The sequence below is a fragment of the Triturus cristatus genome, chromosome 3_2 (genome assembly GCF_964204655.1).
Source record: "Triturus cristatus chromosome 3_2, aTriCri1.1, whole genome shotgun sequence".
NCBI lineage: Eukaryota > Metazoa > Chordata > Amphibia > Caudata > Salamandridae > Triturus > Triturus cristatus.
In genome coordinates, this window is record NC_140584.1 from 199,089,975 (window position 1) to 199,106,468 (window position 16,494).

The 16,494-nt window shown below is 40.5% G+C and overlaps 1 protein-coding gene across 1 annotated transcript in view; it reads left to right on the forward strand.

The window, feature by feature from the left end:
• Positions 1-16,494, forward strand: part of PARP14 (poly(ADP-ribose) polymerase family member 14) — a 924,447-nt gene that overhangs the window by 301,811 nt on the left and 606,142 nt on the right. The window contains exon 8 of the mRNA XM_085647500.1: positions 279-509. Coding sequence (XP_085503626.1) covers positions 279-509 — 231 coding nt within the window. The remainder of the gene's footprint in view (positions 1-278; positions 510-16,494) is intronic.

Sequence of the window (16,494 nt, forward strand, 5' to 3'; positions counted from 1 at the left end):
GGGCTAATTTAAAGTTGTTGTCCTTACTCACTTGCTGGAGACCTCTTTGAGCTCTTGTATTACGTCAGTTTCAGGTAATGTGCTTCCCTCCTCTGTTAGATGGTCTCATACAGAACATTAACACATACCTCCTCCTGCGAATCGTTGTCTCGTACAGCACCTTAGGAAACGTCAGAATGCAGATAGGACACTCCCACCAACGCTTAATTAAGATTTAGTTTTTATGGTGCTTGATAAATACAAAAGCTTTGTCCCTAACATATAAGCTTTTCTTTCAGACTGACGTCATTGTGAATAGCGTTTCTACGGACCTTCAGCTTCACAATGGTGCAGTATCGAAGGCCTTGCTGCAGAAGGCAGGTCCACAACTTCAACAACTGGTAGATGCAGCGGCCCAGCTGGACAATGTTGATGTGGGATCTGTGTTGCCAACCGATGGGTGTAATCTGAGTTGCAAAAATATTTTTCATGTTATTTGTCCCAGCTGGAAAACTAGCCAGTCTTCAGAGGTATCACTTATTTACTTTTTTATTTTTACGTTGTCTGTCTTGAATGGAAAAACTGTCAATTTGCCTTTTTTCTTGAGCTAGAGTATCCCTAGAATAACCTTTGTTGAACTTTCGAAAAGTGTTACCCAGATACATATGCGTTTTTTATTGTATTAAATGCAACTTTATTTGACAGCATCTGGCAAAACAACTTGCCATGTTTTGAACCTGTAAATATATTAAAATACAAGACTATAGCTTAAAAATGCAACCCTGTTTTAAAGTGTCCTGGTATAATAGCTCTGATGTACAATTACTGATTTACAGACCCATACCCTGCTTAAATAATTGAGGTGTGATATTGTTAACACATATTGCATTTTCAGATAGGTGTAATTGTAATGTTTTCTTTCTTCAGAAATCATCTCATTAATAAGAAGCTATATAGCTCAGCAGCAAAGTCTTGCGCCTCTAGTGGCACAGGGAACCCCAGTACAAGGGTTCTGGTCCCGCCAATGCTGTTAAAGTATCCTAAATTTCCAAAAGATACTGTGTTTTCCCCTTAGTATTCTCCAGTTTGAGTATATCACACAAAACTTATATGGACTGATGTTTTATTAAAATGTGCATCAGTGGTGCTGCCTTGCAGTTTCATAGTTCATTAAGCATTGACAATTGGACCCGCCCTTTTCCTGGAGCCTTATGCAGGGCTCTGTGCTTGTATCCTATCTGCACAATGCAGGGTGGCGTGGTTATCTGCCAAAATGTACTGAAGTCAGAGGGTCTTGACCAAAAACTCCATGCTGTTCTTTGCAATTAGGTGCTGGCTAACCTTTTTGCATTTTCTGCAGTTGTACCTTTAGCTGGTAGTTGGATCCTTGATGGTCACCAAGGACTTTTGACTGAAACTCTGGATCATGCTGAGGTCCCTCTGATTGTCAAAATGACGTTTTTTAATATGCTTATTTATTTTTTGCCTTTTTGAAATAAAAAGCAATCAAAACAAAATGCACTGTTTTTAAGCAGCATGGGTTTCTTAATTTAGCCGGGCAAAATATAGTAGTGCTCAATTACATTCATGAATAATTGTATTAAATCTAGAGCAAATCATCACTGGTCTCCTAATTATTCTTTATCTAGTCATTCACTTCCATTTCCCCATTTATGCTCCCTCCCAGGTGCCTTGGATCTTCTTCATCTACACCACTGTGGGCTTTCCATCTACCCAATTGTTTCTTGACATTTTGTTGACCACCTCCACTCTCGTATCCCACCTTCTCTGCTTAAATGCACATAATCACGCCTGCTTGCCATTTGTTTCGTGAGAGCCTGTTGGTCGCCAAATTCTTTAATGAGGTTTATCTTTGCTATCATAAGCCATGATACACAGAACAGTAGCCTGCCTTATGTAGGCCCATGCCATTGGGAATTCTCTGTATTTTGAACTGGGCAGTCGTTGGCATTTCACTCTCTGCATACCGGAGGGAGCGGATAGCTGAATTGTCCATCATACTAGTCTGACTTAGTCCCATTTTGTTTAAACTGCTTCTGCTGTACTATAGTCTATGCCAGATATTAAACTGTATCAGGGCCACTTGTATTGCTACTTTCCTTGGGTGTGAGTAGTTTCCTAGTCTATATTTTCTACTAGTTCTTTTTCCCCATGTCTCCCTTGGTTTATCCAGACAGTCCAGCTTGTTATTAAGAAATGTATCTAGAGCTGATACTGCCCCTTACTCAATTTTCCCATTAGTACCTTGTTTTCTAGTGGGGCTGTCTTTGGTATGTTAGCCAAGTCGGCGATTTGCCCTAAAGTGGCCTCTATGAACTGAGTATTCCAATGTTGGGAGGTAATGAACGTGCAACCCTACCATCAGTGCCCCAGCTGTACTGGATCCCTAATGCAGATTTTATTGTTTGTCATATGCAAACCCAGATCATGCGTGTGCGTCATGACATAAATGTGTCACACGGATTGCGGACTTGTTGAACTAGGAGGGGCGCCAAAAGCTGTAACCCCAAGTGGTGAAAGGCTGTGCTAGAGCAATGGGCCTTGCAACGTAATCTCTTAGTCAAGTCGTTAAAGATTATTCCCTATTGGTCGTATATACCTTTGTTTGCTGGCATCAAACATTGAAAGGGAGAAGACCAGCTGCGGCCCGTGCAGGTAAGAGCGGTGGGGGCGGGTTGGGGGTGGGAGGGCTTTGACAGATGACGAGGGAAAATTAAATAACTAATGAATTTTCCATTGTCTGTTGAAATCCCCCCACCACCCCTTACCCCACCCACAACCAGGCCCCACCGATCTTACCTGCACGGGCCGTGGCTGGAGAACACCTTAACCACACATTTCTAACTTGTGAAGCCAATGTGACTTCACAATAAGGACCAAGAATCACTGAATATGATTAAAGGGTTTTATATGGATTACTAATCGATACAGGAAATTTGCAAGCCAAAAGTAAGTTCAATAAGTGTATCAGTATAATAGGTAAGCTGAAATATCTCAGTTGATTGAGGCACAACAGAATGAGATAGAGAATTGTGATAGCCACAATAATACAGAAACAAATGAAAGTGAACTGGTGTTCCATAAAGAAACTTCTATTCTGTCTTCTAAGCATAAGTCAAGTAAAGGGTCATCAATCAAAAGTCTCTAATTCGGGAGCATAGAAGGTGTCAGCATGATCAGACTTCAGTAGAATTCTTGGAAAAAGGGAATATGAGTTTAGCATAAAACGTTACACTTGCAAGAATAGAGCAAGTAGAAAGGTCTATACCTCTCTAAGTCTTAAGGGGGCTGCTGTGAATCTGAATGTGTGAACACCAATTTAAAAGTAAGAGAAGATTCAAAAGTCCTTATCTCCCTTCACACCACCAGGGACCAATCAGAACAATACATGAATAAATCTGCAACATAGCTTCACTTATTGAGCTGAAACGGTGGTTCAAACCTTGAACAGCTTGCCATCCTGGTACCTGATGAACAGAAAGCTTCTTTAAACCATTGTTTCTCCACGTTCACTGCCAGGTTTCCTTCCAGGCCTCTCTATCAGTTGTCTAATACAGACAATAAGCCATTCTCTAATTAACAAAATAATAACCCTTCAAGAAAAGAAAAGCATGCTGGCAGAGCAAAAACCATTTCAACTGAGGCCTGTAGACAGGCTAACTTTTTTTCATCTGAGTTTTATATAGTGCAAACTTGACCCGAAGGTATCTGGTATCAGAGCGCTTACATGAGCACCAGGACACATTCATTTTTGTTAGGCACGTGGAGATATGTGCCCAGAATCACAGGATGTTGAGCATCATTGTAGAGACTCGAACCTGGTTCCCCAGATTTGAGATCAACCGTCCAAGCCTGTGAGGCCACATCCTCTCCCCTAAGCATTTAATGTGCACTTCGAATACATGGTTATACATGCACATGTGTAACTTGAAAAATAAATGTAAAATATGAGTAAAACAGTACATGTTTACATATGTAAGTACAACTTGGAGTATAAGTGTAAAAAGGTGAATAAAACTACAGTGAATTCATTTAATTAATATGGTTTTAATGCTTCATAAACTTTAATAAAGTTAAGGCACCACCGTTAATTTAATGCCAGTTGCACGTATATAATTCATTTCTGTGACGTGTAAGGCTGGAATCTGAATTGCGCTGCTCCAATCCCTCCTCTGATGGCGAGGTTAGCCATCACAATCAACATATGAATCTTATCCGATGAAACCAGATCAAAACCCTAAGGTTGTCAACATTTTTCATCTAGTTTTCCAAGTATTTCATTTCATCATAAAATCTGCACCGACTCTCCTCTAGTTACACATCTTTTCTCTTTTTTTATTCCCCTCCTTTCCAGTGACTCTTTTTTTTGCTTTCATAGACTTTTACCCCTTAAAGATTACAAACGGACATATTGCAAAGAGCGCAAATATCGCTAGGGTTTTCAAAATAAATGTAAAACGTGAGTAAAAGAGTACGTTTACATATGTAAGTAAAACTTGAAGCATAAGTGTAAACACGTGAATAATGAATACATGCTTTCATGTTAAAACTAAACATTAGTGCACATGGTATATACATTTCTAGTCTCTACAGTGACATTTATTAAAAAAGTTTTAATGCTTCACGTGTTCATAAAGTTAAGGCAAACTGAATAAAATGTCAATTGCTCGTACATAATAGCATTTCTGTGACGAGGTAGAGTGGAGTCTATATTGCGCTGCTATTGCTGCCTTTACCAGATGTTAAGCAGCACAAAGGAGGTGGTGGCAGCATACTTTTTTAGTGATCAGTAGAAGTAAACTGCCTTTTCACCTGTGTCACTGGAGTGAGGCCTACCGGCTGATTCGTTTAAAGTTATGCTGCTGTGTGCTTCACTCACCCTTGGCCTACATCGGTTTTGTGTATAGCTCTGTGCAGTGTATGTGTAAAGTACATGTGCTGGGTGTGTGTGTGAATGTGAATGATACAATGCAGGGATGATGCCGTATTGTGCACTGCATGCAGGTTATTTGATGTGCTGGGTGTATGTGTGCCTGTGAGTTGTAGTACAATACATGAAGGATGTATTGCAGTGCATGCATGTTATATGCATGTGCTGAGTCTGTGTGCCTGAAAAGGGTACAATTCATGAGGAATGTAGTGCTATGCAGTGCATGTATGTTATATGCATGTGTTGGGTGTGTGTGTGTGAAGCTTTGTTTCCTTCCTCCCCCATATAGATGGTGTAGATTGGTAGACCCACCAGGTGCAAATCTATCCAGTTTTGTTGCTGGATTTTTAGTCAGCCGTTTAATATTTGAAGTTGGGAGATACAGTAATAAGCTCTCCTGCAACCTAGTGCTAGTACCCTGGTATAGACCAATTTGTGTATTGCTCTTAGGGCTATCCTTGGGGTATGCCCGTGCCATAATAGTAAGCGTAACTCTCATCAATTGTAGGAAGAAGGAATCTAATATTATGGTTGTGCTTTGTAGTACATAAAGCAGTTTTGGATGGCAATCATTTTTAAGATGACTGTCCTTCCTAGTAGAGTCAGTGATTGAAAGCATCATTGTCGCACATTAGCTCAGCAATCTGCAAGAAGTACTTTGGCATTTTTTTTTTTTATGAATAGTGTTTAATTCTGTATCTTTAGATATTGTGCTCTTTGGAGTTGCATTCCATCTGAGTTCCATTTGTTAATTTTGAGGATCATGGAATTTATCCAATGTAGTTTATTCTCTGAGTAGCTCCCAAAGGCATGGAATAGGGACAGCACCACTGTTATTGTTTCTGTGGGATTTGATACATAGAGAAATACATCATCAGGGTATAATGAAATATTGTCTTCTCTGCTTTCTCCAGGTTAGATTCTAGTTATTTGCATTGGAGATCTGACCCAACATGTCCGTGTCTGTATGCATTAGGCAAAGAGAAGCTGGGAGAGCTGATATCCCTGCCTTGTTGCCCACCCGAATGTCAGTGGCAGTGATATTATCCTGTTTATCCTGATTGTGACTGTTGGGCCTCATGTAGCAGGGCCTTGTATTTGTGGAATTTAGAGAAAAACCAAAGCATTTCAATTTTAGGACGAGGTGCGACCTGTTTATGGAACATGACATGAACTCTAACTGTTCTTTGTGGACTGTGGTTGTTATTTCACCAAGATTTTGATTTCTTTTTATTATCACAGTGATTTTTAGTGGTTTACTGAATAGGTATTTTACTTGTTTTGTATAGAAAATAGTTTTATTAAGATTTGGAGATGGCCTTCCTTTTTCTCCTGATTTTGTTACTCGGCGTGGAGTACCTGAAAATGTATAAATATTATGTAACTGTGGTATGTTATATTGTCTTTTAGACCTGATGAAGTTGAAAATTGGCAAAACGAGTATTTGCTAGAATGGAAGAACAATAAAGAAGACTTTGGAATACCATCAGAAATTGAAACTCTGTATTTTGAATGACTGGTGAAGAAGAGTGGTTGAGGAATAATTATTGATTTATAGATATTGTATATCCTTAATGGGGTAACTAATATCGCTGATATGGGCAAGTTGTAATAGTGTTACATGTGTCCCTTACAGATATGAGTACTACCTTGCTACATTGTACTCCATCATCTATATTTCAGTTGTGCCTAGGGCCCTGGTGAATTGTGCTAGTAAAGTGCCCCTTTCAGCCATTGCAATTGAGGTTGTCTGTCTACTTAAGGTGACCTCACTTCATTAAAGACTCTTCCCAATACGTAGGTTCGCTTCCAACAGTAAATGACCTACTTTATCTAGAGTTCTTGCTTATAAGTTTTGGGGGGAGGCGTACAAAATGAGAAACTAGATGTTTAAGGCATGTGTGCTGTAGATACACATGCTTTGCATACTCCTGCCATCTAGTGTTGGGTTTGGATGTTTGCAAGGGGTTTTTCTTCAAATAAGTCTTTCCTAGTCACGAGGTATGGTCACTCCTCCTTTCGGTGATACTGCGCATGGGCATGGACTCCATCGTTAGATTGTTTTATTTCCGCCATCGGGTTCGGACGTTGTTTGTGGGGCTTGAGTTTGAGACCGTTCTTCTGAATCCACTCTGTGCGTACCCTGTAACCTTGTTGGTATTGCTTTCGTTTGCGTTCCTTTTTTTTCTTCCTGCGTGTTGAAAAAAGTGAGAAAACTCAATCTTCGACCCAGAAGACGTTGTGAGCGGCCTTCGGGCCTAGCTGTTCTTCGACTTCCGTTCCATCGTATTCATCGAGTCTACTGGTGATGGAACGGACTCAATTTTAATTCTGTGCCCGGTGCCAATCCATGAACCCACCACCGACCTGCACGAACTACGCAACTTGTGCTTATCACCAGAGCACAAGGAGGAAGATTGGAGCGCTTGGCGATCTTTCCTGTCGAAGAAGACTTTGCAGGATTGTCTGGCGCGACAAATGGACATGCAGAGACAGAACATCGAGTACACTCCAGATATCTTCGGAGAAAATACCGAACTAAAAGAGATAGAAGCATCGTCAGCAGAAAAGGAAGAAGCCCTCTCCATTCATGAATCAGACTCCGAGCTTGAACTCGACTTGCAGTTCTAAGAATTCCAATGGAACAGGGGGTTGTGAGTAAAAAAGCCCCTTTGCCCATCAAACTTGTTCTTAGTAAACCCAAGGCTTCTGCCTTCGGGCCATGGTCGGCACCGAGATACAGTTTTGAACGCCCCAACTTCGGGCCCAGTTTGACTCGAGACATGACCCCTCGGAGCCAAAACCTTCGATTCCGAAAGACAAAAAGCATTGATCCAGTTCGGCGCCAAAACGTTTGGCTCCGAAAGATAAAGCTCCCCCCCCCCCCCCCCCCACCACCTTTTACCATCGCCAGGGTCAAATCCCCTTCAGATTACACCGCAAGGTTCTCCTCAAACACATCCTGACTTTGATGATAGAGATAATAATAATCCTCCACCACCAGTTCCATGGATTGATTATAATCAACCAGTAGATAATGACCCTGATCTCTATCATACCAGGCCTTCACCTCCTGATGTAACATAGCTTACCAGGAGTTGATTTCGGGAGCAGCTTCTTACCATGGAGTTGCTCTTTATAAAGAATCTTTAGAGTAAGATTTCCTGTTTGAGACATTAGATACCACACATAGAACCACACAAAGCTTGCCTATGTTAAAGGGTATATTAAGACATACAGATGACATATTTAAAGACCCAGTACGCGCCTGTGTTTTAACACCTCAAGTTGATAAAAAATACAAACCTCCACCATCTGACCCAATTTATATCAAAGGGCAGCTGCCTTTAGACACTCTCTCTCTCGCAAAAAAGCTAATTCATAAACAGCAGCAGATGCACCTCCTCCAGACAAGAAGTCTAAATTAATTGATGCATCAGGCAAAAGAATAGCAGCGCAGTCTGCCAACCAGTGGCGCATTGCTAATACACAGGCTCTTTTAGCAAGATATGCTAGAGCCCACTGGGATAATATAAAGGAAATTCTACAGTACCTCCCAGAAGAGCATAGAAACAAGGGACAAGAGCTAGTACAGGAAGGGAAATTAACATCAAATGATTCCATTCGATGTGCACTAGATCCAGCTGACAATGCAGCAAGAGGAATTAATACCAGCATGCTCTTCCATAGGCATTCATGGCTTAGGATTTCTGGAAGTTCAAAAATCTATTTAAATGTTCCTTTTGGTATGGAACACCTTTTTGGACCTCAAGTAGATGTGTCACTTGAGAAAATGAAGAAAGACACAGGTGGTGAAATCTATGGGAGCCCTGCAGTCACCATCTAGCAGAGGCTCCTTTCCTCGCTCATTTTATAGAGGAGGATCCAAAACCTATACCTCAGATCCCAATACTTCCTCTTATAAAACAAACACGCTTCCCTCTTCCCCAAAGGGTTTCTATACGGGAGGCTACTGAGGGAACAACTTCAAAGGTACCACTCCATCTCCCAATAAGCAGTGACTTACCTACCATTCCCCTCGATCATATTACACCTGTCGGGGGAAGACTACAGCCCTTTCTTCCTATTTGGCAAGCAATAACCACGGACAAATGGGTTTTAGACATTATCCAACATGGTTATTGCCTAAAACTCACCAGCGATCGCTCCCCCCCCCCCCAATATTCCAACTCACAATCATCGGATGTCATTTCAACACTCAGAGCTACTCAAACAAGAGGTACAAGCCCTATTAGCAAAAGGAGCTATAGAACCTGTTCCAATACAATATCAAAGGTTAGGAGTATATTCACTATATTTCCTGATTCCCAAAAAGTACGGGTCTCTAAGACCAATATTGGATTTAAGACCCCTAAAACTGTACATACTATCAGAACACTTTCATATGGTCACTCTCCAACAAGTGCTTCCATTGATACACCAAGGCGACTTTGTCTACCCCAGACCTAAAGGACGCATACTTTCATATTCCTATTCATCCAGCGAATTGCAAATACCTCAGGTTAGTGTTAGCATGAAAGCATTACCAATTCAAGGTACTTCCATTTGGAGTGACAACTGCACCCAGAGTATTAACAAAATGTCTGGCGGTAGTAGCAGCTCATCTGAGAAGACAACAAATCCATGTCTTCCCATACCTGGACGATTGGCTCATCAAAGCCAAAACACAGAGAAAGTGTTTACAACAAAGTCAGTCTACAATAAACCTTTATAACTTAGGATTCACAGTCAATGCATAAAAATCCCATCTTCAACCCTCACAACTGCAATCATATCTAGGAGCAACACTCAACATTCATACAGCTCTAGCTTCTCCTAATGCAGCCAGGATTCAAATTTTTCAAAAGATCTTACTGCAGTTTCAGTTAAACCAGGACCTACCAGTGAAAACTTTCATGCAGTTGTTAGGAATTATGGTATCATGCATTCTCATAGTGCCTCATGCGAGGTTACACATACACCCACTTCAAGAATGTCTACCACATCAGTGGAGTCAAGCACAGGGTCAATTAACATGTCTAGTGTTGTTAGGCCGCCGCACTCATCGCTCTCTGCCGTGGTGGAGCACACAAAACCTGTCAAAAGAGCGGCCGTTCATCAACTCTATTCCACAAGTTGTACTATCAGCAGACGCATCTCTCACAGGCTGGGGTGCCCATCTCCAGCATATGACAATTCAAGGTTTATGGGACACCAAACAGAGAAGTCTCCACATCAATTACTTGGAACTTCTAGCCGATCAGTTGGCATTAAAAGTGTTTCAGCCTCACCTAGTAGGCAAAGTTGTCTTAGTCCGCATGGACAATATGACAACTATGTACAAAAACAGGGTGGGGGGGACACTTTCTACAATTGTCACCCCTCTCTCAGACCGTTTGGCGATACATCACAAAATTAATCTTCTGGCAGAACACCTTCCAGGGATAAACAGTCAGTTTGCTGACCTTCTCAGCAGGATGCGGCAACAAATACACAAATTGGAAATTCATCCCCAGGTTCAAATAGACCTCTTTGCCACAGCACATAACTCAAAATGCCCAAACTACACCTCCAGATTTCCCCACTATCTATCCAAAGGCAATGCCCTGTGAATGAACTGGTCAGGGAAATTTGCTTACTCTTTTCCGACTCTCCCTCTCCTTCCATTTCTGGTTCAGAAACTCAGGCAGACATCACTCACAATGATTCTAGTGGCTCCCACGTGGGCTAGTCAACCGTGGTTCACCACATTACTAGAACTGTCAGTAGTTCCACACCGAAAGCTACATCTCCCATCCCGCCTTCTCACATAGACCATAGATAAATCAGACATCCAAACCCCAAGGAGCTCAACCTAGCGATCTGGCTCCTGCAGTCCTAGAGTTTGGATATTGAAATCTACCACCAGATTGTATGACAATCCTTGAAGCAAGGAAACCTACATCTAGGGCATGTTATGCAGCAAATTGGAAACAATTTGCTATTTATTGTAATAACAATAAAATATATCCATTAGATACATCTATTCAGAATATTATTTGTTGTCTTTTGCATCTGCAACAAGTAGGCTTAGCCTTCACATCCATTCGGCTACACCTTGCAGCAGTAGCTGCATATTTGCAAAACAGACAACATTTGTCCTTATTCAAAGTCTCAGTTATTAAAGCTTTTATGGAAGACCTTGAATAATCCCACCCAGAGTGCCACCTGCACCTGTGTGGAATCTCATCATTGTTCTTACTAGGCTTATAGGTTCACCATTTGAACCATTATATAGATGTCAGTTACAATTTCTTTCATGGAAAGTTTCCTTCTTAATTGCCATCACTTCACTCGGGCACGTTGGTGAGTTACAGGCATTGACATTAGACGAACCCTTCTTTCAGCTAGACAAATATAGAGTGGTTCTTCAAACAAATCCTAAATTCTTACCAAAAGTAGTTTCTGCTTTTTATATTAATCAGTCAGTTGTTACCTGTCTTCTTTCCCCAGCATGATTCAGTAGCAGAAAGAGCTCTAGACACGCTTGATGTTAAAAGAGCACTACTATACTATATCGACAGGACAACGAGTTTTCGTAAAACAAAACAACTTTTTGGTGTGTTTACTCTAGATTTCTAGGTGGGTAGTCAAATGCATTCAAACTTGTTATATTAAAGCTAAAAGAACTTTAAATATTCCTCCTAGAGCGTATTCTACTTGCAAAATAGAAGCATCTGTGGTCTTTTGAGGTAACTTTACCATAGCTGATATATGTAAAGCAGCTACATTGTCCACACCACACACATTTACAAAACAGTATTGTGTGGATGTCTTAGCACGCCAACAAGCTAATGTAGGGCAGGCAGTGCTAAAGACACACTTTTCCGACAACTGCAACATCCACTGGCTAGTCACCGCTTTGAGGAGTACTGTTATTTAGTCTATGCAAAGCATGTGTATCTACAGCACACATGCCTCGAACGGATTATGTTATTTACCCTTTAAGCATCTGTTCTTGGCATGTAGAGCTGTAGATTCACACGCATCCTCCCTGGACACCTGTGGTTGTTGCAGTTCTTAATATTCACACTACATACGCATGGACATCTATATAGCACACATAATTACTCCATTCTTGCGGGAAAACAATCTAACAATGGAGTCCATGCCCATGCACAGTATCATTGAAAGGAGGAATCACCTTACCTCCTGACTAGGAAAGACTTCTTCGAAGAAAAACATCTTGCAAACATCCGGACCCAACACTAGATGGTAGGAGTATGCAAAGCATGTGAATCTACAGCTCTGCATGCCACGAACATATGCTTACAGGGTAAGTAACATAATCCATTTGGTGTGGTGTGATTTTGCAGGAATGCATGAAAAATTATGTATCGGAATCAGGCACCTATGTCTTGTGAAGCACTCTTCAGTTAACTTCAAGCAAATGTGTGAATTTAATTAACAGAAACATAATCATGCCAGATAATTATATTGGCTTTCTGGTACATAAAAGCCTACAGATTAAAACTCTGCAAATAAACGGTGACCTGCATCTTCATGGTTCACTCTTATTTTATGGCAAAGTCAGTTGGTTCACTGATGGTGGATACTAATTCAGCATGTTCAATATTATCTATTTGCTTACATTTTTGAAAACTCAAGGAACACAAATTATGCACTTTTTCTTCCTGCCTTTTGGTGTAATCCAGGATCAAATCTATTTAAATGATTCTGTGAACAATAGTAAATGATTAAGCTAATGGATTTTTAATGACAGGACAATTGTATCAAATCATGTAATACATCAAGGGAACCATCAGTTCAAGTGTACTTTATTTCCTGTTTTTGCTATTCAAATTGGAACCTTGGAAAGCTATTAGTGTTCTGAATGTGCATTGGGTGTTTTGTATACCTGTCTACCTAATTTCATTAAGGAAGGTAAACTTGAAAATCGTTTTGATAATTTAGGAGGAAGTGATTTTCGCGCAAAGGGTTCCTAAACATAGTATGCCACCCCCTTGAGAACGTTTTCAGTCACTGACTGGCAATAAAATGTATCTTGACTTCTTGCATGAGACTTTAAGAAACTAAAGGCTTGCATGTTATGGCACATTCATCATTAAGTATTGCAATACTCAGTCAAAATGAGATGTATGTACTCTGGTCCATTTCATTATATTGCAAAATGGTACCTAAGGATCTGTCAAGAATTTATGTATTTGAAGTGCAAAGTGTAATTAGGGTGACGTTAGCAATGGTGTTAATATTGTTTTCCTTGGAACCAATAGGCAAATTAGTCCGGGGAGAAGCCCATAATTGGGCAGATTACTCCAAGGAGAAGCTCATATTTTAAGATTCAGATTGTCCTTCTTCTAGTTTGTTTTTTTACCTTAAGTGCCTGTTATAAATAATCTTGATATTCCTACTGTTCAAAAATCGAGCAATTGTAGTGAACCAAACAAATTGGGAAGGAAAAAAAAAGCTAAGAAGTTGCCCAATGCGAGTCAGCCTTCTTTCTGCCTGTCAGTTTGAAAAGTATTGCTTGTTGATAGTAAGAAAAGAGTCCTTATTAAGAGAGGGAACAGAACAGGAGATTTTACAAAAAAGAAACATTTTCTCTCTCTGTTCAGGAGATCCTTCCCACTAACAAATTGTGATCATCAACTAATCATAGAACCTAAAATGTGGTACTAGCTGAGTACTCCTCGTTGAATACTGACATGACCTCTTCTTGGTGAACATTGAAAAGACATTTTAAAAAATTGTCTATCCAGTAGGTTTTAGCTCCATCTATCTGATTATGCAAGTCAATACATGGTTTTGTGTCTTTGGCCCATGTTCTGTTATATTGGAGATTTATTGCAGAGATATCTGATATTTTTTTTAATAATAAATATTATGACAAAAAATGGATAGTTAATTTTTCCTCAAACAAAAACCCTAATCATATGGAATAATGGTTTGTGTGAAGACTGATGTTGAAAGCTGCTGCATAAATACTTAGCCCCTATATTGAGACCTTTTCTAAAATAGGACAGTCATTTATCTTTGCGAACGACTTTGACTTTGCCCAAACACCTACCACAGATGTCGAATGAGGTTCTTGATGCATCTAGACCCATTGAATGGATGCTTTTTGCACCACTGGTAACTAAGCAAGAAAGTTGTAACCTAAACAATCTGATAAGTTTGCATCCAGAACTAGTGCCACTGAACAAGAGAGCCAGACATTTGACAGAAATTATTTTCTATATTGTATGTTTCTCTTATCTATGCCTGATTAACTTGTATGTTGACAGACCTAGGATGACTTTGGCCATTGGGCTCAATGTTATTTGAAAATGTAACACCTTGCATGTCAAACCAATTAATGCATATATTTTGCACCTATTGATTTTTTCTCTGTGCCTTAGTTTAGGCATCTCTTTTTACTTAACTGTTAATAAATACCCTGTTCTCTGAAGCTACAGCATTGGCTTGATAGTGGATTTATGCCTTATTTACTGACTCGGAGTCTTCACATGTGCACTTGTGTAAAGATGCCTGCACATCGTGAGCTTCAAGGTTTTCATCTGTTCAAGACACCAATAGACTTGGTGTCAAAGTGGACCGTAGGTATTACCAGTTGGAATTGTGAATCTTGATTGACTGCCTGTCTTGACCTCAAGCGTGTGTTTCTCAGTAATGGTTAGAGCATGGAGCAAAGTTCTAAAAACAGTTCATTGTTCAGGGTGACAGACTGCCGCCAATGGGACACAATCCAAAGACCTGAAATCAAAAGGAACATTCTTTATCTCTCAAGATCCTGATCTCAGCAGATACAGGTTTTCCTCCTGTTCCAGGTGGTTCAGTTACACTACAGGCTCACTATCGCACTTTGTAGCCTGGGAAAGCATTTCTGCTCCTCCTATACATTTGGATTATGTTGCTTTTGCTAACCAGGCAAGGGCTTTAATTATTGGAGACTGGAGTTTACAGAGTGAAGGCCAGTTAGCCTACCTTCTTACTAAGGTTGCAAGTAAAAAAAGCCCTGTGTCCCACTATTACCAATTACCTGCCACCAACCATAAGTCTAGTCATTGCCTCTTACAGGAGGCAGTAGCCACTCTTAACTATATGAGGGAGGTGCAGTTTGGGTTCTCCCTCTTTCTACTATGGTGCGCCACAGTGGTATGGGACCAGAATAGCATGACCTTGTCTGACAAAAGTATTGTGTCCCACATATAGTTTATGAAAGTATCACCCCATTTGTCATATTATGTGTGTGTTATTGATATTGTGACATACAACCGTGTAGCGTTGAACATCAAGCAAAATTATTCCCCACCTCCAGTTGTCTTGCAGATTGTTGAGTCTACTGGAAGAAAACAGAAGTCAGGTGTGAAACAATTGATCTGGGTAATATGGCAAATCTTTCTCAAACTAACCTAAGGCTTCTAGTCTAGTCCCACATTGTCACACTGGAGAGCAGAACACACTCAACTATTTCATACAGCTCTTACAGAAATCATTTCCCTTGGTACTTTAAAAGATCTGCTCTACATCAATCAGTCTTGAAAATACAGACTGCACTTACCTCTCCATCTGTGCCGCTCAGAGCTCCATCGCATCAGATTCCTACCCATTCTCTGCATAAACAGAAAAGAAGGGGTGCTGCAGTTAAGAAAAAAGATGACTCTTGATTTTTGCCTGTACTCATCTTCCTGATATTTTAATCAAGCCTGGGTTTCCCCAGCATGTTTCATTATCACCACTGGGATCTGTGGCACTGTCCAGCTCACTTCCAGCAAAAGAACTCATTTATCATTCCATGGCCAGTGCACTCTTAAATGGATGCAATGCCAAAAGGCACCCCATCGTCACTGATTCCTCCCAAACTGTCATAGACATAGGTGTAAAGTTAGCTTTATTCACAAACATTGTGGGATCTGGAGTCATGCCTCCTGCAGCTTACAGGCAAAACCTCTGTCTTCCTTCATCCTGTGTATAAATGATCTAAAATATATAGTATTTTATGATCAGCTTCTGCTTCTCATCCCCACAGCACAAGCATCTATAACAATACTGCCCTGTATCATTATGCTGAGTGTATAGGACTCGAATTGCACATTAATCTGCTTTGAGCAATTTGTGATAGCTTCCCCTATGTATTAGCTTAGTTCCATCCGACATGCAATATTACTATCTCTTTTCAACGTGTGCTTTTGGAAACTGCATGCTTCTATCTCCTCAAACGCACATGCTTCACATCACAGCTGGTTGGAGGAAAAACTTCACCCAATCTGAGCCCATTGAGAGGTACTTTGACTACCTAACTATCCGCAAGATGCATATAAAAAGGTTTCTGCCTAAATGCTGACCAGCAAATGTACCCCACACAATCATTGGAGGTACCAAGGACAACTTAAGTCTAGATTTCCGTGTAACCTCAGTGTTTTGGCTCTGTAAGCAGTCTCAAGTTGTCTTAGGTATTTTGGCTCCACATGCTATCTAGAATGACAGAGAAAAAGCACGGGTTTACTGTTAATAAATCACATCACGCTGGCCTGGGAAAAAATGTAAACTATATTGCATATCTC